General features: G+C 37.2%; 2 protein-coding genes across 6 annotated transcripts; one reads left to right on the top strand and one right to left on the bottom strand.

Annotated features, from left to right (window-relative positions):
* The first annotated feature begins 327 nt into the window (after window positions 1-327).
* On the top strand, window positions 328-6,630 carry LOC113289719 (general transcription factor IIH subunit 2-like). Of its 2 annotated transcripts, XM_026539071.1 has the most exons (7): window positions 328-574; window positions 981-1,082; window positions 2,781-2,839; window positions 4,249-4,580; window positions 4,793-5,254; window positions 5,343-5,718; window positions 6,363-6,630. In XM_026539071.1, the coding sequence occupies exons 4-7, from the start codon at window positions 4,281-4,283 to the stop codon at window positions 6,506-6,508; spliced, it is 1,284 nt and encodes a 427-aa protein (XP_026394856.1). In that variant the 5' UTR covers window positions 328-574; window positions 981-1,082; window positions 2,781-2,839; window positions 4,249-4,280; the 3' UTR covers window positions 6,509-6,630. The 2 variants fall into 2 exon arrangements, with proteins under 2 accessions (XP_026394856.1, XP_026394857.1); XM_026539072.1 differs by lacking the exon at window positions 981-1,082.
* Window positions 6,631-6,837: 207 nt separating this feature from the next.
* Window positions 6,838-12,154, bottom strand: LOC113289718 (alpha-taxilin-like). Of its 4 annotated transcripts, XM_026539066.1 has the most exons (13): window positions 12,018-12,154; window positions 11,484-11,932; window positions 11,224-11,373; window positions 10,400-10,464; window positions 10,124-10,232; window positions 9,554-9,621; window positions 9,351-9,428; window positions 8,760-8,824; window positions 8,318-8,384; window positions 8,014-8,196; window positions 7,797-7,853; window positions 7,597-7,692; window positions 6,838-7,249 (listed from the first exon to the last, which is right to left on the bottom strand). In XM_026539066.1, exons 2-13 carry the CDS (start codon window positions 11,914-11,916, stop codon window positions 7,088-7,090), a joined length of 1,533 nt encoding a protein of 510 aa, XP_026394851.1. In that variant the 5' UTR covers window positions 11,917-11,932; window positions 12,018-12,154; the 3' UTR covers window positions 6,838-7,087. The 4 variants fall into 4 exon arrangements, with proteins under 4 accessions (XP_026394851.1, XP_026394852.1, XP_026394854.1 ...); XM_026539067.1 differs by lacking the exon at window positions 11,224-11,373; XM_026539069.1 differs by lacking the exon at window positions 11,224-11,373 and having other exon boundaries at window positions 10,400-10,455.
* Between the last annotated feature and the right edge of the window lie 14,041 nt (window positions 12,155-26,195).

The raw sequence follows: 26,195 nt of genomic DNA, 5'->3' as shown, positions 1-26,195 counted from the left end.
ACTCGATCCGGGAAGTAGTTAACAAGGTTCCAACTTCCAAGATTGAAGAAGCTAGTGGGACCATCTAAATCGGAAAATCCCAAGGACAAGAATATTCGACGATTCAAACCGTCAGAAAATCTATCTATTCCTATATCTATGGAACTCTCCTTACTACAGTACTTTTGAAGCTGTAAATTGTGTTGGACTATTTTAACCCCATATCTTACCCAAGCTATAAATGTCTAAAAAAATATAAGGAGGGTATACTAGTAATTTAGGTTGTTCTAACAATATTTTCTATTTAGACTTAGAGTGCGTTTGGCACCAGCGGAATTGAGGGTGGAGTGGAGTTGGGGGAATATTTGGGGCGGATTTATTTTCCCGTCAAATTATTTTCCCTAGTTCGATGGAATCTAACTCCCACCATACCCCATGGAAGTCCGAATTTCTGTGTTATTTTCCATCCATCCATCTTCCTTCCTCTTTCTTTTTCCGCCATTTTCCTGAAAAGTTTCGCCATAGAACATGCTCCTTCTGAAGATAGACCTGCTGCTGAGCATTCGTCCCAGCAAAGTAAACTTTCGCAATATAGGTATTTCGTTGAAAGACATAAATCTTATCTAATTTTGGTGTTTTTGAGATTTCCTTTTTATGCAATTAGGGTTTATCTTTATCTTACTAATATAAAGAAAAGACCTATTTTTGGTACGACTCCAGATTTGGTCCGGACCCCCCTAAACTACTATGTTACCCTTAAGAATTACTTGCCACCACGTAAATTACGAAATACTCAAGGGCACTATAAAAACAAGGCGTTTAAATCTCTTCAGCTTCTTTCTTTTCCAATTCCTTCTACTCTCTTTTTTCTTCGTACAGATCGGTTAGAAAAATCGATTTTCTCTCAAGTTCGAACTTCATTCGTTACAATAAAGATCGATTTGGTTAATTTGATTAGTAAGATTGATTGATTTCTCCAATTTCGAAGTGATTTTTTTTAGATCGAACAAAGTTTGGGGTGAAATAAAGGAGATTGATTCTTATAAGGTTAGGGTGATAAAGACTGGAAATTCTCTCAACTTTTGATGAAGAAGTTCAATAAGGTAAGTATTTCTTATTGGATCCGATTAGAAATTTTGGTTTGATTTTGGATTTTTTATTCGAAGTTTTTTTTATTGATTCGGGTTCTGCTTTGATTTGTGAATAGTTTTGGTGGATAGTTTTTGTATGGGTGTGATTTGGAATTTGTAGCTGATTTTGTTTCAACTAATAGTAGAAATCAATGGGGTTTTTAGTTGTTAGGGTAGTTATAGTTTTGTTCAGCAGTTTCGATTTTTGTTAATGACAATAACAACATCTAAGTGAGCCAAGGGGAACTAGGTTTTAGCTCGCTACTGTCATTACCTTTAGTAGTTAGTAGGAAATGTTCTCAAGTTGCTCGAACTCATGAAGTTGCGAGCTTTTTGTGTTTTTGTGCTTGCTTGAACCATCTAAATACTACGCTTTTCAAACGTGTGAAACAGTCGTATACGGCTCTAGAGTCTAGGTAAATTTTAATGATACTGAATTTGGGACCAACTGTTAGCAATGTTGAGTATTTTGATTTCTTAAGTTAGTTCATGATCATTATTCATTAGTATCACAGAAAATTGGCATTACTTTCAATTTGTCAGTCCACCCTTCAGCTCAAGTGATAGTCATACAATACAAACTGATAAACCATAAGTTCTACATGCTAGAATGTTTTTAATTTTTTCTGTGACTGTATGTTAGTTGACGAATGTCAATTTATTTCAGAAGATTACTGTATAATAATTGCATCTCTTAAATTTATCTCCTTTCATAGACCTGTATTCGGCCAATGTTAGTTGACGGGTGTCCTTTAGTGTTTCCGCTTCACAGTTCACACAGATCATCAGTTCCCGTTTAAGCTAAACAAATTGGCAAACGTTGGTTGCGTTGTAATTTACGGCATTTCTTCATATTTATTTTTAGTTTATTTTTTGTCATTGTTTCGAATATGTTCCTTGGTTTCTGTTAAATATATATGTATTATCCTTGAAGTTATATGTAACTTCCCAAAGTGTTTCCCAGTGCAAAATGAGTAGCATAGGACAATTTTTGTGACAATGTAGTCTTTTGCATTCAAAGCTCACTGTGGTCTTCAGTTCTCTGCTTTTATGACAAGTAAGCTATTAACTTTGAATTTCTTCAACTTGGCAGTCAATTGTCAGCGTTAACCTATAGATTAAATGGCAGTCAACTTGGCAGTCAATTTTCAGCGTGACCCAACTGCGTTCTTAACTGGGTTGAGGGTTTTAGAAAGAAAAACTTTCAACCAAGCAAGCATGCTGCGTTCTTAACTGGGTTGAGGGTTTTAGAAAGAAGAACTTTCAACCAAGCAAGCATGTGTTAACCTATAGATTAAATGGTTAAGGGTTGCAGTTGATTTTCGTTCCTATTACTGTTTCAAGGAAAAGAATTCTAATATTTTGAAATGTAAAAATTTTGTAGAGTTTGAGAATATCATTCTTCTATTGACACCTAAAACGTTTCACTCTCTCGGCAGTTACAAAACAATGAAGTCTACATAACATATTATGCTCTTTGTTTGGAAATATTTCATGCCTTGCCAGTATATGGTTGTGTCTGCATTTGAAAAAATGCCAATCTGGAGGCGGAAAGTCGAATCTTATACAAACATGCTTCCTTCTGGATAATTATTTAATTTCTTATTGCAACTATTTTAGAATATTTTTGTACCACACTAACTAGGTTTTTTCTTTTCTGCTTCATCTCAGAAACATTGGTGTCTTTTTATCTGAAAAAACCGAACGCTTCAGATATGCTGCAATAAAGGGTAAGAGTTTTGTCTATAATAGTTGAGTGCTTTAGTTACAAGTTCAATAAGTGGCAGATATATTATACTTTAAAGCTCAAGTTCTGTACAAGATTGCAGATTAATTCTATCGCTTCATGGTTCATGATGGAGACTTATTTTCACTGCTGAAATCAAATATATTATACAATTAGCTAACTTATTTTGGCTGTTTTTATATCTTTAAATGGCTTCATGTAAAAAAAATGTACTCACTGAATCTATCCATTGCAATTCGTCATTTATACGTGTGCAGTCTCTTATTTTGACTTATATTCATCAGTTGTTAGAATCTTCATAGTTGTTAGCTTCTTCTATTTATTTAGGCGAATTGTAATCAAGGATAATAAGGTTTCGAATCTTCATGTATTCTTAGATATTCATTAGCCACCCAGTCTTTGTTTCCTATGTCATGTATAAACCACACCAACAGTTTTGTTGCTGTTTCGTGTAAAAAAAGAAAAAGGTCCTACGTACATAAGTTTTGGGTAGTGGACCGTCCGTTCAGGTGGGCAGGCGCATCGCGCGTGCGTGTTATACTAGTGTTGTATAAATTAGGGTTTGGATGTTGAGCGTTATTGCTGGGTTCATTCGTTGTTTTGTTTCAATATTACGAGATACAACAATTGTGAATTGAATTTCCTTTGTTTAAAATTCAGACTTCAAATGGTAGATCTATTAGAAAATTGGAATGATGTTACGATGTTATATGAAGAAAAGGATATGGTCTTCATCCCTTATTTACATCTACTGGCTACAACTGGAGAAGACATTCATAAGGACATGGTGACTCTCCCATTTTTCTCTTGTTTTCAACATGAACTGTGATCAAATTTCCATCAATCTTCCTCTCATATAGTTGTATCTATCATCTTTTGATGGATTTTCGAAACCCTAGATTTTTTTTTTGAACCCAAAATAAGTTGGGAGCAGTAAAGATACAGCTTTTGGATTCTTGTACATAGGGGTGAACAAGGTTTCATGATCAATTTCATGTTTCAGTTGTTATTTTGTAGAAACATGAATCCAATCTACTTGTTTTAAGATTTTTTGTATGATTTGTTCTATAGATTCTCTTTTCTTCCATCATATTCATCCATAATTTGATGCTTTTTTGTTCCGTATAAACATTAATCTGATCTGTTTGGGCTTTATATACAGATTGAATACTTGTATATTGAATCACTGGTTTTTTTTTCTTATTTTTTTTTTCTCTGTTGCTGCTCACATCTTAGAACTGATGAAGATGTTATGAATTCCATCGCTCACATCTTAGCTCTCTACTACTCGCATACAACGTCTCTACAATTATCTGTCAACTCGTGCTATTGACTTCCTTTTATCTTCTTTCTTCTGTGCTACTCAAATTTTCCTGTTGTTATTGTAACCAGAGGTTCTTGCTGAAATCTAAGGCAACCTAAGTATGAATTACTTTACGAACAATCATGTGGAAGAGCGACGAGTAGCTGAAGAAAAGGAAGATGAGGAGGATGAAGAGGGAAATGAGAATGATATGGAGGCTTGGGAGAGAGCTTATGCAGAGGACAGATCATGGGAGTCTCTGCAAGAAGATGAGTCTGGACTCCTCCGTCCAATCGATAACGATGGTGTACAACATGCCCAGTACCGTCGCCGCCTAAGGAACCTCTCTGCTGCGTCTGCAGCCTCTAGGATCCAGAAAGGTCTCATACGCTACCTATACATTGTCATTGATCTCTCTAGGGTATGGTATTTGATTATTTTGTTATTATTATTCCAATCAAAACTTTAAGTTTGATTTGTTGTATGTTAAAAACTTAAGTTTGTTTTGCTATATCCCTAGTATATCAAAAACTGTTTTCGCTTTCTTATGTACTTTGCAGACTATTATTGCCTCATTAAATTTGGCATTCACGTTTGAACCTGATGAAGTTAGAATTTGTTAACCATGCACAGGCAGCTTCAGAGAGGGATTTTAAGCCAAGCCGGATGGCAGTGGTTGCCAAACACGTCGAAGCTTTCATTAGAGAGTTCTTTGATCAGAACCCTCTTAGTCATATTGGTCTAGTTACTATTAAGGATGGGGTAGCTCAGTGCTTAACTGACCTTGGTGGAAGTCCTGATTCCCATATAAAGACTTTGATGGGTCAGTTGAGCTGTTCGGGTGATTCCTCCCTTCAGAATGCCCTAGATCTTGTTGAAGGCTATCTCTGCGGAATTCCCTCGTATGGTCACCGTGAAGTCTTATTATTATATTCTGCTCTTACGACATGTGATCCTGGGGATGTAATGGAGACCATCAAAAAATGCAAGAGGTCTAAAATTAGGTGCTCAGTTATTGGCCTTTCGGCAGAAGTTTTTGTATGTAAACATCTTTGCCAAGAGACTGGAGGGTCCTACACCATCGCGTTGAATGAAGTAAGGCAACTATGTCATATAAGCTTTTCATTTCCTACTCATTTTCGTCATAGTTTGATGAGCTACATTTCTTTTTTCTCTTTCTCAGTTTCATTTTAAGGACTTGTTACTGGAGCATGCTCCTCCACCACCAGCAATAGCAGAATTTGCTGTTGGGAATTTAATCAAGATGGGGTTCCCACAAAGAGCAGCAGAGGGTGTTGTCTCTATCTGTTCGTGCCACAAGGAAGCTAAGGTTGGTGGGGGTTACATTTGTCCAAGATGCAAAGCACGTGTCTGTGAACTGCCTACAGAATGCCGAATTTGTGGGCTGACACTTGTTTCTTCACCTCATTTGGCAAGATCATATCATCATTTATTCCCGATAACTCCTTTTGAGGAGCCGTCACTCGGGCTTCTCAATAGTTCACGTCACAAGTTACCGAAAACTTGTTTTGGTTGCCAACAAAGCCTTGTACCTTCTGGTAAGTGCCACTCTCTTACATTAAGCTGTATTCTGTTTGTTATTTTTAATATGTGCAGTATAATGATTACATATTAAGACAACAATAGGAGTTTAGATAACAGTATAACGCTCCCAATTTTCGACACACTTGTTTGTTGTGGATTATATCCATCTTCTTTGTTTGCCCTTTGACTTCTAAGTTGTAACCTAGACAAAGAAAATGGTTGCGATTTTTGTCTTTATCAAGGATCTTAAGTTGTTTCACCACAACAGAGAAAAAATGATTGATCCTGGATTATACATAAGAGGGTAAACACATTTGTACACAAGTATGAAACGAATTTATTAGTCCCTAGTTGATTTTGCATTTATCTGGAATTTTCCATACACTGGGTGGTTCTGTGTCTAAGTTGTTTGCTTTGCAATTCAAACAATGAAATTATAAACATCTTTCAAAAATAAAAGTTTAAATCTAATTTAGACAAGGCTTCATTCTCAATTCATGATTTATGGTATTTAACTCCTTGGGATATGGCCTTGTTGCTGCCTGATTCTGTTAGTTAATAAATGTTTAAAAATATAAGTTTAAATCTAATTTAGACAAGGCTTCTTTCTACATTATGCGCTCCAGCTTCTCACAGGTTTATTGGCTTTGTGACACAGGTAACAGGCCCGGCCTCCGTGTTGCTTGCCCCAAGTGTAAACAACATTTCTGCTTGGACTGTGACATTTACATACATGAGAGCTTGCACAATTGTCCAGGTTGCGAGAGTCTTAGACATTCCAAAACCGTTAACAATATTGAATGATTTTTTTGATTCAAACAATTGTGAACAATAACTCGATTAGTGGAGTTTGTAGTTGTAGCTATCAATTGAGTTTTTTCTCAAATTCTTTACCCCACTAAATTAATCCTTTTGTATTCTTTGTACTTCTTTTTTTTTTTTATCACATGTTCTTGAAAGCTCTTGCCAATAATAAGGGCACACTTCCTGTAGAGTACTAAATCTGATTAGCAAAATTTAGTATTAAGGTTCATATTCCAGAATCAGTTGGTATCCTATTGGTTTTCATTAACAAGGTACAAAATTTTATTAAGGTTCAGATTCCAAAAGAATATTAACTTGAAAACACAAAATAAGTTTTAATATGGTTGTTTGATCAAGTTGGAACATGGTAAGTTATGCAGTTCTGTTGCTTTTCAAAAGAGTTGGCAACTTGAGAGCTGAAAAATAAAATGCTTTCGCCCCTTTAAGTGGGAAAACATCTTGAATTCATGTGTTTTCCAATTCCATAAGTTCTCTAGTAAATAAGAAACAACAATTTGTTTTTCTTTTAAAATTCCTTCCATTTAATGGGTGTACAGACAAAATAGTTCCACATATATCTCAGGTTTCTCCTTCCATAGAAGATGCGACTGAAACTGCATCGCAGCAGCTGCTGCTCTCAGCAAGACTTTGTTTCCGTTGAGCTTGTAGTGACCGGCACAAGGACTCGAGCTTTTCCTTTTGGTTCTTCAGTTTCTCCAGTTGCTTCTTCATATGTTCTCTCTGTTTGTATGAACAGATGCATAAAAATGAGTTCAAAAACAACTTTCAGCTTTACCAGCCGATTAAGCACATAAAGGGAAATTATTACAAGTGGAATGCTTTTACACTGAAGTGTCCACCGGGTCAAGTTATTCAACCTAGGTTTCACTTCAGCCTGTTTCAAGTAGTATGTACTAAAACCACCATGTTTTTTTCCTTTTCCATATTAGATATCAAGATAAGTTTGTTCAAATATTCTATACCGAATACCGAAGTGTGATGTGTAAGGCAAAGAAATAAAGAAAGACATGATTAGATGCCCTCCATACATTTAAAAAACAATTAAAGAAAAGCAACACTCAGTTTACCTCTCCAACAAGTTCTCTGAGAGTGACATCTGTCTTCTCGCATTTGCTTTTCAAGAAAATGTTTTCCTTCTTGAGTTCTTTTATTGATTTCCCCATCTATTTTGACAAGAGAAGAAAGTGAGATGGTGAAAACTGAGAATTATATATTTCAGATAATTTCCTGAAAAATTGGAATTTTTAATGAAGTCTGTTTTTTCTACCTTCTCAATCTCTTGCTTAAAAGTTTCAAATACCTCGTTACTTTTTAGCAAGGCATCCTGCGTAAAACATAACGTATTAAACTCGATACAAAAGAAAAAACATGTTCTGATAATGACAGCGGAGTATGTAAGAAGCTGACCCCATGCAAGTTAAGGGTTAACAAGGGGAGAGGTTGATCTGGAATTTGGGAGAAAAGAAAAGATCAATCAAGCACACCTGAAAATTTTGAAACTTTTCTCCATCAGCTGATAATTGTAAACGAAGATTCTTTTCTGTAGCCAATAGCTGCGACAATTGCTCGGCATACAACTTCATCTGGGTTTTTTCCTGATTCGACTTCTCTTCATGCTGCTGAATTTTAAGATCCGCAATCTGGAGTTCTAGTGATTTCTGCTTTATCTACATATCCAAGTGCAAAAAACAAGTTAGTCACAATAATTTTATTCTATGAAGCATCATAGACAAACAACTTTGAATAAGACATCTGAAAGTACAAAGCACAGCCAATATAATGGTGTACCTTATGGGTGAACTGCTGTTCCGAAACTGTATATTGATCACAGAGATGCTTCAACTTGTTTCTCAGCCTAAAGAAAAAATGGAACGTAATGTAATTAACGACTCCAACCATTAATAGGTAACCAATATTTGTTCAACTGAAAATGAAGATACTGGAGAGAACATGATATAGATCACTTATCAAAAGTATAAACCATGAGGCAGAGAAGAAGATTCATTAATAATGTGGTAATACGAGGAAAAAGCCGAGGGAATTATTCAATCATTTGCCAAATCATGACTAGACAAATAACATAAGTTGCCTAAATTGAAAAGTTCTTTCCGCATTTCCATACATCAGGAATAGACCATAAAGAGCAACGAAGTCAAAGCTCGGAAACTTACTTCTTGATATACACAGAATTTAACTGAATTATATTGATTGTTACTAACAGAAATCTTACATCTCATTCTCCTTGAGTTGCAAGAGACATTCATCTTTCTGCCCTTTGAGTTTACTGCTTACATCCTACAACAGCCGATATACATATTCGTGAAGTAACGGAAGATGCGAACGCGATAATAGTAGAAATGGATTACTAGCGAAGTACGATGCTTCAATGCGAATTGATACATTATGTGCATAGAAATGCATTACTAAGATATTTATCATCTTACTAACTTCGACAATATGTCCCTTTCAAATTTATGTATTCCCTACATCAAATGATTGGGAAACTGAATGGATACCTACCAAGAAGAAATTAGCAAGTCTATTACGGTCCAACACATTACATATGTGCGGATTACGATGCAGATATAATCATAAACGTGGGTTCTCCTTGACGTATTTCGATAAGCATTTTCTTCTTTATGTAAGGGTCACACACATGGGGAAAGGTAATACATGAGCAAAGAGGGCATAATGAGAAAAAGGAAAAACCGAAATGTATATCTGTGAACCACAATAGTAACAATCTTTAATACAACTTGAATCCTGAACGATAACACAGATGAAATTACTCATGAGATCATGTATCACATAAAACGCAGACCTTAATTGCATGATGGAACTTGGTAGATAGTTCTGATCTCATATTTTGGCCCTCTGTTGACACTCTCTTGCATTCATCCTGCATATATGAGCAACAGACACTATTATTATCTCCACCACAAACAATTGAGATTTATAGTGAAAAGACTCGGAATAGCCTAAAAAAAAGCAGTTGAGAGAATATGTTCAGCAAGGAAACTGTACCATCAGCAGTTTATTTTGACGCTGCAACTCCCTACATAATGACTCAAGCTTGTCTCGAACAGAAATAGCTGCAAGAATGAGAACAAGAAAATGAAAGAGCTTTGTATTAAAAATCAGAATTGTAATTGTGAAGTGCTGATGGGATTGAGAGAAAATTGATTCGTAAATCTAAGGCATGGGACTCCACTATCAAGACGGACATGCTAGTTTCTGAAATTTCTAACCAACAATCATTGTGTACCGTACGTTAGTTTCAGAATAAGAATGCATTCCACTATCAAGATGAACATGCCAGTTTCTGAAATTTCTAGTCAACAATCATTGTGTACCGCACGTTAGCTTTAGAATAAGAATGCTTTTATCATAATTGTTTTTAAAGGCACCACAAGATCATTAAGGTTTAAGCATCAAAATGGTGAACATGAACTCATGCGCAGGGTACAATATCACTAAATTATAAATCTATTTGACTTTTATTTTCCTTTTGAACAATGAAAAGCTAATGGAAGAATAAAAGGTTACGGATGATTGTAGGCAGGAACCAAGAATTAAAAATTTGGTTACGCTCACCTGCATCCCTCTCGGCAATAACTTGTTGATATTGTAAAGTGAACTCTAGAAACTCCCTTTCTGTCTTGAACCCGCGTTTTACACTTTTACGCTTCACATCAGAGGTTTCCTGAGGCATCAAAGTTGGCAAAACAAAACGACATAAGCCAACATAAAGTAAATGTGTTTGACACAGAAAGTCTTCCTATATATCGTTGAATAGCACTAAAACTCCATCACACACCAGCGATCCTATATGAATGAAATATTTAAACGGGGAAATAGGATATTACTGACTAGCTTTTTGTTCTTCAAAGATTCTGCAGTTTCTGCTGCACTCAACTCTGAACCCTCTGCAGTTGCTGCAAACAGAATATGCAGAAGGTCATAAAGAAAACCATATTGAAACTCAATGCAATCTCCCGATTAACAATTGACCAATTTACATACAACACAAAACACTTTCTTTCCTTTCTGGATTGCACAAATTCATACATACAAGAGCAATCCCCAAGTTAATAACTCAGTTTATTACAATATAAGCGTTCGCCTTAACATAACAAAACAAAAGATAATGCAACCAAAAGGCTTTATTACGTTTCACCGGATTTTGAGAACTCCCTTCAAAATGCTGGTATTGATGCCCATTCCCCGAATCAGAGGTAAACCCAATCGACGTATTCTCCACAAAACTCCTATTTACTATTGAATCTTCACCATCCTTCTCTGATAATGCCACAAGAAATGTTCTCAGTTTCTCTATCTTAACATCATTTCTACTGTCTGTAACCGTAGAAGTATCCGAGGTATCAAGTACAACATCACTACATTGATCGAGTTCTAATATCGTATCTTTATAATCAGGAGGTGATCGTGGCGATGGTGGTGAAGGCGGTGATTCTTCATGTTCAAAATTATGAGTTGTTCTAGGTTGTTGTTGTTCTTGTTCATTAGAACTCTCAACAAATCCATCTGGTAATGAATCTACTTCAGGTAATTGATTTGCCTGTGAGTTCTCCATTGATCTGAATCTAGACCTAATGTAAATGAAACGATAACAAATGAATACACGGACTAGGAATCATATGTAAATGAAATCAATGGAGAAAAGATAAAATTACCAGAGAGATGAAGAAATATCAGAGCAGAAGAAGATCGTCGAAAGCCTAAGCGCGAGGAAATCTTGAAGGCGGGAGGGAGATGGATAGAGGGAGTCGGAGAGAAGGAGGTGATCAAGTGTAAATCAAGTGTGAGGAGGGGTCTTTTCCTTTCTGGATTGCACCAATTCATACGTACCGGATCCCCACGTCAATAACTCAGTTTATTACACTATAAGCATTCACCTCAACATAACAAAACAAAAGACAACCCAACTTATTACCTTTCAGGGAATTTTCAGAACTCCCTTCAAAATGCTGGTATTGATGCCCATTCCCCGAATCAGATGTAAACCCAATCGACCCACATTCCGTATTCTCCACAAAACTCCTATTTACTATTGAATCTTCACCATCCTTCTCCGATAATGCCACAGGAAATGTTCTCAGTTTCTCTACCTTGACATCATTTCTGCTGTCTGTAACAGTAGAAGTATCCGAGGTATCAAGTACAGCATCACTACATTGATCAAGTTCTAATATCGTATCTTTATAATCAGGAGGTGATTGTGGCGATGGTGGTGAAGGCGGTGATTCTTCATGTTCAAAATTATGAGTTGTTCTAGGTTGTTGTTGTTCTTGTTCGTTAGAACTCTCAAAAAATCCATCTGGTAATGAATCTACTTCAGGTAATTGATTTGCCTGTGACTTCTCCATTGATCTGAATCTAGACCTAATGATAATGATAACGATAACAAATGAATACACGAACTAGGAATCATATGTAAATGAAATCAATGGAGAAAAGATAAAATTACCAGAGAGATGAAGAAATATCAGAGCAGAAGAAGATCGTCGAAACCCTAAGCGCGAGGAAATCTTGAAGGCCGGAGGGAGTCGGAGAGAAGGAGGTGATCAAGTGTGAGGAGGGGTCTTTTACTTTTCGCACAATGGTGAGTTCACTCGCCGAGTTATGGTTAAATAGCTGAGTTATGAAAATGGAAATATTCTCCTCGTTTCTTTCTATCACTTTTTCATTTATTTTGACTATTGAGTCCGTGACTTGTGATCCATTAGCATTTAGCAACTGATAGGATAGGTAAATTTCAAGTATCTTTGATTTAGCACTTGATAAATGAAATGGTTATTCAAGTTAATTAAAGTGATAAACTGTCATACTATTTCATAGAATGTTATGTTGCTAGATAAAAAATGCTCGAATAATTCGCAAAGAAAAAATTGCTATGTCAAATTATAAGTAAGTGAATTCCTCCGATGGAAAATTGAAATCAATTAAAAACTAATCCTCGTCCTTAGGTAGGCTAGGCAATCATGTAGAAGGAAAACCAAATTATAATAGCTTGATTGCTTTTGATATGGTTGGAGCATTCATTCTTGATATATGAAATTATCTAGGTTATGTGGTTTAATGAAAATAAAAAACAAACTTAAGCATTCAAAATTTTTGGAAAAGAACGTGTTTGTAGTCTTTCACCATCGTTCGAATATAGAATTATTTGAGTCATGTAGTTTCTAGGTTGTTTATGATATAAATGCCGCCAAGGATATATCAGGACTCTCTCCTGAACAACAGGGGGGAGTAACATGAACACCGTAGGGAAGTCAGACCACCCACCTCTTAGATTGACCAAATATGTGCGTAGGGAGTGCATCATCACCAGCTAGTTGTCTAACATTTTGAAACTCATATTCTTTATCCACAACATAATTTAATCCACTGGCTGGGATACTGGTAGATCCTTTGAGTTTTCTTTTTCTTTTTCTTTTCTCACTCATATTTGCTTAGGAAGTAAAGCTAAAGAGAACTTTGCTAAACTAGACAATATAAGAGAAAGAAGGTGTGAAGGATAATAAGATGATGGTGTGGTATTTATAGGCGCCACAATGTCGAACGTTGGCGATTTTAATTCGAACATTAGCGGTATAATTAACTCTAGTGATAAAGACTCCATCGCTGGTGACATTAACTATTTCGTTTGCTGGAATTTCAATCGCTCAATGGTTTTTTCATACAGGCGCAACTTATTTACCATGCCTTCTGGTATATCAAACATGTGTTTTTAACCTTGTGCATAAGAACATGACTTAGATCGAAGAATTTCATGGGTTGGACACAATATTTGGATTTTGGAGCCATCCTTAAAGTCCATAACTAAGACTTGTATCTGTGTGTTGAGTCGTCGCCGTGTTCCTTTTCCGTACTGAACCGAGTTATTAGGTTTTATTTATTTTCCGGTTTACTTTTATTATTAATGTGAAACTTCCGTCGAAAGGAAATCAGAATTGTCTACATCACAATACTAATAGAAGAAGAAGAAAAGAAAAGAAGAACAGTAAGAAACCACTGAATATCTATTCAAAGCCCTAGTTAGATTATTGATTCTGAATACTGAATCTCAGCTCAGGTATTTTCCTCACTCCTCCCCGTTACTTATCTCAGATTTTTCTTCTTAAATCTTACGAATTTATCTAGGTTTTTCTATTGAATTAACAAAACCGGGAATCGCAGACTATTGGTTTGCATATTAAATTTCCCTTTCAATTAGCAAATGTTGATTTAGTATGGTGATGAAAATGTGGAACGTTATAAGAATTCTTGAAACAAAACCCCACTTTAACATAGTGAGTGATAATGTCTCAACTTGAATTACTGCAGTTGATGTAAAGATTTTATATGTATGATTAGATTGGGATATTTATTGTTCGTGAAAAATTATGGGTTTTGTTTTTGGAATTGGTTTGAAGAAATTGAGTAGCTATAGGCTTGAGAAATTTATGCTAACTGTCGTCCAATGACCCAGAAAGAGAATAGGTATGAGTTATGTTAACTGGGTATAAGTGCATTCTGATAACCATCAGTTCTAGCAATTTTGATATTCTTTTGAGGTTACGTTTCAGTATCATTGCAGTGGGTACACTTGATACAAACATAGTGGTTAGACTGCAACTGCACTTAACTAGGTATAAGTGCAGTCTGATGTTTAATTTTGATATTCTTTATAAGTTACGTTTCGGTATCATATTCATTGCAGTGGGTACACTTGATACAATTTGATACAAGCACAGTGGTTAGACTGCACTTAACTGGGCATAAGTGCAGTCTGATGTTCGAGGAATAAGCGGGATTATTTAGGTTTTAGTGTTGTATCGTGTTAATGCCAAAATTATTGAATTAGACTTCTCTTTCGTTTGTGTTAATGTCTCAGTTTGAATTACTGCAATTAATGTAAAGATTTTATATGTATGATTAGATTTGGGATATTTATTGTTGGTGAAATTATGGTTTTTTTTTTGTATTGGTTTGAAGACATTGAATAGCTATAGGCTCGAGAAAATTTATGTTAATTGTCGTATAATGACCTAGAACGAGAATAGGTATGATAATTGGGTATAAGGGCAGTCTGATGTTCGAGAAATTTTGATATTCTTTATAAGTTATATTTCAGTATCATTGCAGCGCGTACACTTGATACAATTTGATACAAACATATTGGTGAGACTGCGCTTAACTGGGTATAAGTGCAGTCTGATGTTTGAGGAATAAGCGGGATTATTTAGGTTTTAGTGTTGTGTCGTGTTAATTCCAAAATCATGGAATTAGACTTGTGTTTCGTTTGTGTTTCTCCAACCCAACCTATTGAAATTTAGAGCTTCGAATTGAAAGTTAGTATCACAATTGTAGAGCTCAAAATTTTGATGGATTTTATGTCGTAATTGTGGTGAGATGTTAAGGTTTTGAATGACAGCTCTTTACTCGTATACAACGTCTCTACAATTATCTGTCAACTCATGCTATTGGATTCCTTTCTGTATCTTGTTTCTTCTGTATTACTCAGATTTTCCTGTTATTACTGTAACCAGAGGCTTGCTGAAATATAAGGCAGTATGAATTACTTTACGAACAATCATGTGGAAGAGCGACGAGTGGCTGAAGAAAAAGAAGATGAGGACGATGAAGGGGTAAATGAGAATGATATGGAGGCTTGAGAGAGAGCTTATGCAGAGGATAGATCATGGGAGTCTTCCACCATCGTTCGAATATAGAATTATTTGATTCATGTGGTTTCTAGGTTGTACATGATATAAATGCCGCCAAGGATATACCAGGACTCTCTCTTGAACATCAGTGGGAAGTAACATGAACACCGTAGGGAAGTCATACCACGCACCTCTTAGATTGACCAAATATGTACGTAGGGAGTGCATCATCACCATCTAGTTGTTTAACATTTTGAAACTCATATTCTTTATCCACAACATAATTTAATCCACTGGCTGGGGTACTGGTAGATCCTTTGAGTTTTCTGTTTCTTTTTCTTTTCTCACTCATATTTGCTTAGGAAGTAAAGCTAAAGAGAACTTTGCTAAACTAGAGAATATAAGAGAAAGAAGGTTTGAAGGGAAATGTGATGATGGTGTGGTATTTATAGGTGCTACATTGTCGAACGTTGGCGATTTTAATTCGAACATTAGCGGTATAATTAACTCTAGTGATAAAGACTTCATCGCTGACGACATTAACTATTTCGTTTGATGGAATTTCAATCGCTCAATGGTTTTTTCATACTGGCACAACTTATTTACCATTCCATCTGGTATATCAAACATGTCTTTTTAACCTTGTGCATAAGAACATGACTTAGATCGAAGAATTTCATGGGTTGGACACAATATTTGGATTTTGGAGCCATCCTTAAAGTCGATAATTAAGACTTGTATCCGTGTGCTGAGTCGTCGCGGTGTTCCTTTTCCGTACCGAACCGAGTTATTAGGTTTTATTTATTTTACGGTTTACTTCTATTATTAATGTGAAACTTCCGTCGAAAGGAAATCAGAATTGTCTACATCGCAATACTAATAGAAGAAGAAGAAAACAAAAGAAGAACAGTAAAAAACCAATGAATATCTATTCAAAGCCCTAGTTAGATTATTGATTCTGAATACTGAATCTCATCTCAGGTACTCTCATCACTCCTCCCCATTACTTATCTCAGATTTTTCTTCTTAAATCTTACGAATTTATCTAGGTTTTTCTATTGAATCAACAAAACCGGGAATCGTAGACTATTGGTTTGCATATTAAATTTCCCTTTCAATTAGCAAATGCTGATTTAGTATGGTGATAAAAATGTGGAATATTATAAGAATTCTTGAAACAAAACCCCACTTTAATATAGTGAGTGATAATGTCTCAACTTGAAGTACTGCAGTTGATGTAAAGATTTTATATATATGATTAGATTGGGATATTTATTGTTCATGAAAAATTATGGGTTTTGTTTTTGGAATTGGTTTGAAGACATTGAGTAGCTATAGGCTTGAGAAATTTATGCTAACTTTCGTCCAATGACCCAGAATGAGAATCGGTATGAGTTATGTTAACTGGGTATAAGTGCAGTCTGATAACCATCAGTTCTAGACATTTTGATATTCTTTTGAGGTTACGTTTCAGTATCATTGCAGTGAGTACACTTGATACAATTTGATACAAACATAGTGGTTACACTGCAACTGCACTTAACTGGGTATAAGTGCAGTCTGATGTTCGAGTAATTTTGATATTGTTTATAAGTTACGTTTCAGTATCATTTTCATTGCAGTGGGTACACTTGATACAATTTGATACAAACACAGTGGTTAGACTGCACTTAACTGGGCATAAGTGCAGTCTGATGTTCGAGGAATAAGCGGGATTATTCAGGTTTTAGTGTTGTGTCGTGTTAATGCCAAAATCAGTGAATTAGACTCATCTTTCGTTTGTGTTAATGTCTCAATTTGAATTACTGCAATTAGTGTAAAGATTTTATATGTATGATTAGATTTGGGATATTTATTGTTCGTGAAATTATTATTTTTTTTTGTATTGGTTTGAAGACATTGAATAGCTATAGGCTTGAGAAAGTTTATGTTAACTGTCGTACAATGACCTAGAACGAGAATAGGTATGATAACTGGGTGTAAGTGAAGTCTGATGTTCGAGCAATTTTGATATTCTTTATAAGTTATGTTTCAGTATCATTGCAGTGGGTACACTTGATACTGTGGATGGGGGAAAACAGTTTGCTGGTTTTTTAGAAAATCGAAGAGACGAGCGTGCTGTCGATACTTCTCAACCGAGCAAACTGCTTAACCTCACACAAATGACTGCAAAGGAAGTGCTTAGATTCGAGAGATCAATCTGTAGGACTCCGGCCTAAACCAAGTTAATGGCCGTTCCAGAGTCAATTCGGTAGCATAAAGGGAGATGGGTTGATATGTAGGAGGGAAGTTGAGAATTGTGTAGGATCAGTGATGATCAAGGATTTTGGGTGTGTTGAAGGTTTCTGCAATATTTATTAACTGCTGAAGTTGAGTTCTGTGAATAAGTTTTATCGAGTTGTTGACAGATGACGATAATGATGATTCCTTGTCTGTTGTCCTCGATTTAGACTTATTTATAATTGCCTGAATGATGAACCACTGATCCCTGTAAGTGTGACGGTTTCTTTAGTGAAACAGTGGGAAAATGGAAGTCAGTTCCACGTCGTGTGGAGACTTGACTGATCATGCACCCACTACTTTGCTAACTCCTTCAACCGTTTGCACGACTTACGCACATTTTTCGTCGTGGATGAATCCACGTGCCGTAGACCGACAAACCAAAACCCTAAGTGATATCCCCCCATTTGTGACGTGATTGATGTCTCATGAATCGTGGGGTCTGCAAGGCATATGTGTTTTAATTAGTCAGTTATTGACTGATTAGACAATGAGTCTAGATTTTGTTGAATCGAGCATGATTGACAAATGCTCAGCGATTTATGAATATTAAAGTTGCTCGTCTGAGCAAATTTTGTAAATTCGACGAGTTACTGAATATATGTGGATTATTCGAGCAACTGAGCAAGTATTGCTCGATTCGACGATAAATTACTGAATATTGATAGTTGGATCAATATTCGAGCAATTGAGCAAGTATTGCTCAATCGACGAATTACTGATAAATTACTGAATATTGATAGTTGGATCAATATTCGAGCAATTGAGCAAGTATCTCTCAATTCGACGAATTACTGATAAGTTACTAAATATTGATAGCTGGATCAATATTCGAGCAACTGAGCAAGTATTGCTCAATTCGACAAATTATTTACTGGTGACGTGACCCAATAAAATATTAATTAAAATATTGGTAGATTACCGAATATTGTATAATTAATCCAGATCGCTGGATCAATATAATTTAGTGTTTGAAGTTGATCGAAATGGTGATTCGTGGAGCGTTTGTTCGAAACCCTAATTTTTTATCAATCCTTCATCAATTGACGAATTGCTGAAAATTGGTCATGAGAGATAGAGGGACCGACCACATGGAATGATGGGCGTCCATGTGGTGCCTAGATGCTCGAGTGGTCATGAATTTTGCTCAAACCCAGGAGTTTCATGAATTAAGGAAAATAGTAATTATAAAAGACTAGGGATTGCAAGGTGTGGGACCAGCCACGGCTAGGGCATGACCGGCCAACCATGTTGCCTGGTCCCACATGCCTTTTCCTATTTTATAATATTATTTTTCATGAATCCTTGAAGTTATGGAGAATCCATGAGTTTTTGTTGAAACGGAGGAAGTTTCATGAAACTAGGGAATAATAATTATAAAAAGCTAAGGATTGTGAGGTGTGGGACCGACCACGGCTCGGGCATGGTCGGCCGTCTAGGTTGCCCGGTACCGCACACCTTTCCTTATTTTATAATATATTTCATGAATCCGTGAAGTTATGGAGGATTCATGAGTTTTGCAAAAAACAAGGAAAGTTGATAAAACCAAGGAGTTTTCATGAGTTCATGAAATAACAAAAAATAAGGAAAATAATGGGAGAGGCATGGGACCGACCATGGCTAGAGCATGGTCGGCCGGCTGGCGGGCCCAGTCCTGGGGGCCTCTTATTATTTTATTAATATTTATTGTTTTCTTCTGTTTTGCGTAGGATTCCTCATTGTTTCATGTTTTTGGATGCTCGTTCGTGCATCCGGGTGCTCAGTCGTGCATCATTGTCGAATACACTTGCACCGTTTCTTGAGGCTTACTTAATGATGGTTCAGATGCCCGTTTGTTGAATATTTATTACTAATTTATGAAATTCAGTGGAGAATAATTCATGAAACTGAGTAATAAAAGTGAGTAATTATTTATTATCAATTCATAAAATCAATCGTGGATTTAATCATGAATTTGGAATAATAAAATTATCTATTACCATTCCATGAGATTAGCAGTGAATTCGATCATGAAATCGGAATAATGAGATAATATAGTAGTTTATTGCCATTCTATAAGATCAAGCAGTGGATTCGATCATGAAATCGGAGAAATTGTTATTGCCATTCCATGGGATCAGGTCGTAGATTCGAACATGGAATAGGAGCAATGATAGATTATTCTGGGAGTTCAGTGGTGAATATCACGACTGGATTAATCCATTGCAGAAAAGATATTAGCCAGTTAAAGCGTCACATCTATTCTGAATGGTGTATAGACACAGTGTTGTTTACGACTTGAAGGCGTTAGTGCTCTCAATCAACGGAGAACCGCCTGAATCTATACACGGTCTCTCCACATAATCAGGGAACGGTGAGTGTCACTGACGTCCTGAAGGCATCCGCCGCCCAACTATTCTTCTATGTGGAGGTGGGTCTCTCTCATGCATTCATGGAACAGTGAGTGTCACCGACGTCCTGAAGGCGTTAACCTCTCAATCTACGGAGAACCGCCCAAATATGTTATTCTGCATAGAGGTCACGACAAAATGCCAGGGATCAGACGCTCTGCTCGTGGAGGCTTTTTCAAAAACATATTCATCATGGCTTCGTAAAATATGAATCGTTGCATGCCTGAAAGTTGTGTCAAAAACATGCCTCATGATTTTACGGTTTTAACCTTTGTTGAAAATCCACCATCTACATTAAGTCCATTGCTTAGTGAGGAACAGTCATGTTTCGCAGTAAGCATTAAAATGGTGATTTTCAGTTGACGAGGTCAGTGGTTGAACTCGGTCTACAAAGGCGTGCTCAGAATCCTCGATTTGCCCCGATGGTGTCATGCACGAGCAAATGCGCAAATAAGGACCCTGATAGAAAGATAGAGTGTCATCTCGTATGCGTGGAGAGATGAGGCATTGCTTATTTGGGCGTTCAGAAGCCTAGTTATGGTCGGTTTAGGATTTACGGGCCCGAGCCCAAAAAATGAAACCCATGTTTTATTAGGTTTTGGAAATAAATTTGCTACAAAAGAGAATAACCCTAATAATAATTCTCATTATTTGACCGACCAGATCTCCCTCTCTTCATCACCTTCACGAGTTCATCAGAGAAGGGAAAAAAAATTCACACCATCTCCCGCACCGCCACCGTGGGATCACCGTATGGCAGAATTCCGGTCGGCGCAGACAGGTAAGTCCGTGCGGTTTTTTTATTTTGTTGTACGTTTCATGATTTATGAGTTTTTCACAAAACAAAAATCCCATGGTTGCATGCATGTATAGGATTTATGAAAAACTTTTAGAAAACGTATATATGCCCGTTTGTTCGTTAGTCGAAGGAACGAGCAAAAATCGCTAATATGAAAGAGATTCATAAACTTTTGAATAGACATGGTCTAGTTGCAGTAGTAAAAGTCTTGTTTCTTAGGTTTCATGAAAACCCGAATTTGTTTTTGAAGCATGAACTTTCCAAATACTTTTAGGAACATAAGTAAGTTTGTTCGTAAAAAGTAGTAAATAATGATCCTTAGGGTTAATGGAAATTTTGAAAAGGCCTGTAGTTCATGATAAAACTTGTTTATGAACTTTCAAAATTTTGTTTGGAATATGCAGACTTTTACAAAAATAGAAAAGACCCTCGTTTCATAGACGAATGCTCGATTGAGCAAAAATTTAACCCACGTATTTTATTTTTTTTAACGCGAGTTTTTTTGTTTTTTGATAAAATAGAATCAAATAGTAAATTTTGAGTAATTGTTAGAGATAAACAATTGTGTTTCATGATTATATGATGCATGTTTTGTGGTATAAAATCATGGAACGTTCACATGAAGAGTTTATGTGAATTGTTCATGGTTTCGTGAAAAGTCAATGCTGACTCTTGAATGATAAGTCTTTTGCTTACTTTTGCAGGTTTCAAAGAGTAAGCGAGTTTTGGGTTTTTACGCTGTTATCACTAAGTTCGTGAAATCGTAAATTGGTAAGAGTTAAGGATTACCATTTTCGTGGACGCTGATGTGAGTATATTTGTAACTCTGTGTTTCTGGTTTCAGAAAATGGTGACCTCTATCAGCAGCGATTATTCTTCCAGCCCTTCTTCTGAAGAGGATTTCAATCCTTCTGCGGTTAAAGCTCAAGAGAAGACGAATCATGCTTAAGGATTGAAGTGTAATGCGCCCGTTAATGACTGGAGAATCACTTACGATGAGCTCATGAAGAGAAAAGCTGAGGATGACGAGTTGGATGATCGTCGATGGACAAAAGCTCGAATCCAGCGTAGATTGCTAGCAGCTGAAGAAAAGCTTCGATCCCGAGCTGATGGTGTACCCTCAGATTTTGATGCTTCGGAAGATGAGCCCGTGTGGATGCCGCAGGACCGCGAGATTAGGCCAGACCGGCGTACTAGAGAAATCGAGAAACTGGTCAAAGATGACCTTGAAGCTGAACGCAAAGAAGAAGAGTACTGGGACTCTAGCGATCCTCATATCCATCCAGACTTCGTCAATGGTCCTGACAGTGATTCTGACAAAGAAGAGAATTCCTAGGAAGATGATGATGATGAATCTGACAAATCTGATGACTCCGATGAATCTGATGATTAGTTTTACTCATGAGTCTCCCGAGACTATTCTATTTTCCATTGCAGTAGATATTTTCTGGTTATTTGAATAATTTGGCTGTAGAGATAATGCATTAGAAATTATTTTTTGAACAATAATCCCTTATCGTCTATTTCGCCAAATTTCCTTCAAGCTCCCAGTTGAGTAAGACGAACCAATGTCTATGTAGGCAGTGGTGATCCATAAAATACGATCATATGGGCTGTCTAGGAAGACACATGACCTGCTAGATCATCAATCCGTAGACGCAATGTTGACTATATCTGAACTGTCAGTCCCTAGTATTGTTACGCTTCTCTCATATCTCCGTGTATCTGATTCGAGATTTAGGGTTTCAGTAGAAACCGCAACCAACTTATCTTACGTTATGGGATAAGTATCTATATCTTGACTTTCAACGTTTAGGGTTTCGATACTTATACAACACATCTTCTTCTACTGTGCATTATCGGAAGAAATTTTGATCATATTCATACCTCTTATCAACATGTCTGGTAGTAGCGCTTCCTCTCGAAATGGATATCCGGCAAACCATGAGCCTGGGATGCCTATCCGGTGAATATAACGTGTTTTTCATTGTTCTTCATGTAACCAGAAATCCTGATCAAAGAAAGTAATCCATTGTAGGGCAATCGGGGAAGTGAATCCCATCTGAGACCTAAACGGACTGTCAGGGCTCATGCGCGCATTATCGGAAGAAATTTTGATCATATTCATACCTCTTATCAACATGTCTGGTAGTAGCGCTTCCTCTCGAAATGGATCTCCGGCAAACCATGAGCCTGGGATGCCCATCCGGTGAATATAACGTGTTTTTCATTGTTCTTCATGTAACCAGAAATCCTGATAAAAGAAAGTAATCCATTGTAGGGCAATCGGGGAAGTGAATCCCGTCTGAGACCTAAACGTACTGTCAGGGCTCATGCGCGTTATAGGTCTGCTCGTGAAGCTGGGACTAGAACATCTGTAAGTCTTCAACTGAAGGTTTCTCTTGATCGAGCATTGCCCAGATTTCTGAATGTTTTGTCATCGCAGGTTGACGTTCATGTTGTTGTCGAAGCCAGGAAGAATAAGAGTGGGAAATCTGTGGATGCAACTAATAGTGATGGCGTCATTCATACTGAGAACTCGGAGAACTCCATAGATACTGATCCTAGGGTTTTTATTCGTGAATACCCAACGGCTGGGCTTCCATTCGATACCCCCATGATCAATGTTTGCCCAGATAATCAACTGGTTGGTGGTTTCATCGTCCCCAAATGCTATGCATCTCTTTACACCAAAATCTGGAGAAGGTATGGGCATGTTTCCACTACCGAAGTGTGGAGAGGTTTTCCACAGACTCTACTGACCACAACCGCTGGATTATTGCCCGTCATTGATGAAATGAACAAGATAAGGCTACAGGATGTCAAGAACGAAGAGTTGCACAGATGGGATGACATGATCTCGAATTGTGAAGTCTTGGGATTCAATATAAACTGGCTCCATCGTCGACTCGAGATCATTAATGTTGATAGGGCGACCGCTATTGTAAATATGATCTCTGCTAGGTCCGTCATCATAGAAGAGGAGAAGGCAGTTTCTATGGAGTCGGAAAGGGTTGAAAAGCTATCCAGGATTTGAGAGTGAAGAATAAAAACTTCCAAAATATGCTTGAAATAGCCTTCATAAAGGATTATTCGTTGTTGGATGGTTTGCTCTGAGTGAGCTTTTGAGAGAAAGATTTTCATGAAGGTTTGAGATTTTGTTCTGAATAAAGTAGGTGATTGAAAGATTCTTGTGAGATTCATAGAATACTTTGAATTTTGAGTGAATTAGCATATTGTATGCCCTTTTGGAGAAAACAGAAATTACATTTAGAATTTTAATACTTTAATGATTGTTCAAGCATAATACGGCTCGATCCACTTGCCGTTAATGACGTTTCCTTCAACTCCTCCATTAACAACTAAGATTTTGTAATATCCACTAGATACTGCTTTGATGACTACATAAGGCCCTTCCCATTTAGGAGAGAACTTGAGAGCAGACATGTCTTGTTGGATATGCTTTGCTGTTTTCAAAACCAAATCTCCTACTTGAAACGTTCGAGGTCTTACCATTTTTTGTACACTTTGGAGATCCTCTGTTTGTAGGTTTCCACGTATTTTTCTACTTTGGCCCTTCTCGATTCGAGCATGTCCAATTCAACAATCCTCGAATTGGACACTTCAGCTTCATCCCACTGCACTCCACTTGCTGCTGCAATTCTTGCAGATGGAATCTTGATTTCAGCTGGGAGGATGGCCTCATCCCCATAGACGAGAGAATATGGTGAAGTCCCAATTGAGCTCCTTGGTGCGGTGCGGTAAGCCCACAAAGCCATGGGAAATTCCTCGTGCCACATTCGTGGATTGTCATGAACCGTCCGACTGAGAATCTGGATCAGAGTTTTGTTGGTGCTCTCTGCTTGTCTGTTTCCTTGGGAATAGTATGGCATGGATAAGACCTGTTTGATACCGTATTCTTCGAGTAATTCTGTGACATGTTTGTTGGAGAAAGGACCTCTATTATCTGTGATGATGTGTTTAGGAATGCCGAATCTGCATATGATGTATTCTTTGACGAATGCAGCAATCGTGATCCCAGTAGTGTTTCGAAGAGGAATAGCTTCAACCCATTTGGTGAAATACTCGGTTGTTGTAATGATGTATTCATGTTGCTTCGAAGATACTGGATTGATCTTCCCAATAATATCCAGTCCCCAGCTGTAGAAGGGCCATGGACTGCTCACAGAATTTAAGGGGAGACAAGGAGTGTGAATGATATTACCATGGATTTGGCACTGATGACACCTCTGAACGTAAGCAGCTGCATCGTCTTCCATGGTTGGACAGTAATATTTCTCATGGATTTGGAGGAATAATTTTTTTTCCCTGGTGTTCACCTTCGTGCATCTCTTTCAAGATCATTGGAAGTTCATGTCCGTCCAAGCATCTCAGCAGGTTACCGCCAAAGCTTTTGCGATAGAAAACTCCTTCCAGGTAGACGAACTGTTTGTCCCTCTGGGTAAGTTTGATCGCCTTTTTCTTTTCTGATGGAAGATCGTTGTCGCGAAGGTACTTTATGTAAGGCTCTCTCCAGTCCCAGTGTGATGGATTGTTAGAACCTCCAAATGATGAGGTGGTGTCTGACAATTGGGGCATGGTCCTTGTAGCATCCTCGACTGAGCTTCCATGGAAGGCCAATAATATCCGAGTCTTTGAAGTCTTCTGTAAAGCGTGACCACTAGGGTTTTCCCACATATTTCTTCATGTATGTGTTTGAGTTGTTCACCAGCTTCTTCATCTTCAAGGCATCGTGATAGGGATCCATCAAGATTACGATAATATAATGCTCCGTGCAGCAGAAAAAAAGTTTTTTAATTCCTTGAGGCTAATTTTCCCTTTCGTAAGATAATTGCTCAATTCATGAATGATGGGTGCCCGCCAGTCGCTCGACTGAGAATCTTCGACTTGAGTAAGCCAGGTAGATGATACAGAGCGCTTTTGCACAGTGATGGATTTATCGGACCCTTCAAATAGCAATTTGGCTGCTAGAGTAGCTAGACAATCAGCATGTCTATCGTTGGTGCGACCGGTATGAACAATTGTTGCATCAGAGAAATGAGTTAATAGTCGTTGTGCCTCAGCCCTGAACGGAAAAAGCGTTAGAGAGTAAACACCATTCATTTGATTGACTAGCAACTTTGAGTCCCCTCTGATCTCTAGGTGCTTTGCTTTTGCTTTCTTAGCCAAAGATAACCCTAGGAGAAAAGCTTCATATTCTGCTGAATTGTTGGTGCAGTGGAAATACAACTTGAATGAATGTGAGAAAACTTCACCAGATGGAGACACTAGGACAATGCCTTCTCCGCCAGTATCGTTGCTTGGAGTGGCTGATCCATCAAAATATAATAGACACGTTTCTTCATGAATAATTGATATTTATGGAAACTCACCGGGCACTTCTTCATGTAACAGTGTGATGTCTTCTCCAGGGAAAGCAACAAGTAAGTTTGCAACTGCTTGTCCTTTGATTGCTCTTGGAGGGACACATGCTATGTCGAATTCTGACATTTGAAGTAGCCATTTTG

Source organism: Papaver somniferum, chromosome 6 (assembly GCF_003573695.1).
Source record: "Papaver somniferum cultivar HN1 chromosome 6, ASM357369v1, whole genome shotgun sequence".
Lineage (NCBI taxonomy): Eukaryota > Viridiplantae > Streptophyta > Magnoliopsida > Ranunculales > Papaveraceae > Papaver > Papaver somniferum.
This window is presented reverse-complemented; position numbering and strand designations above follow the sequence as displayed.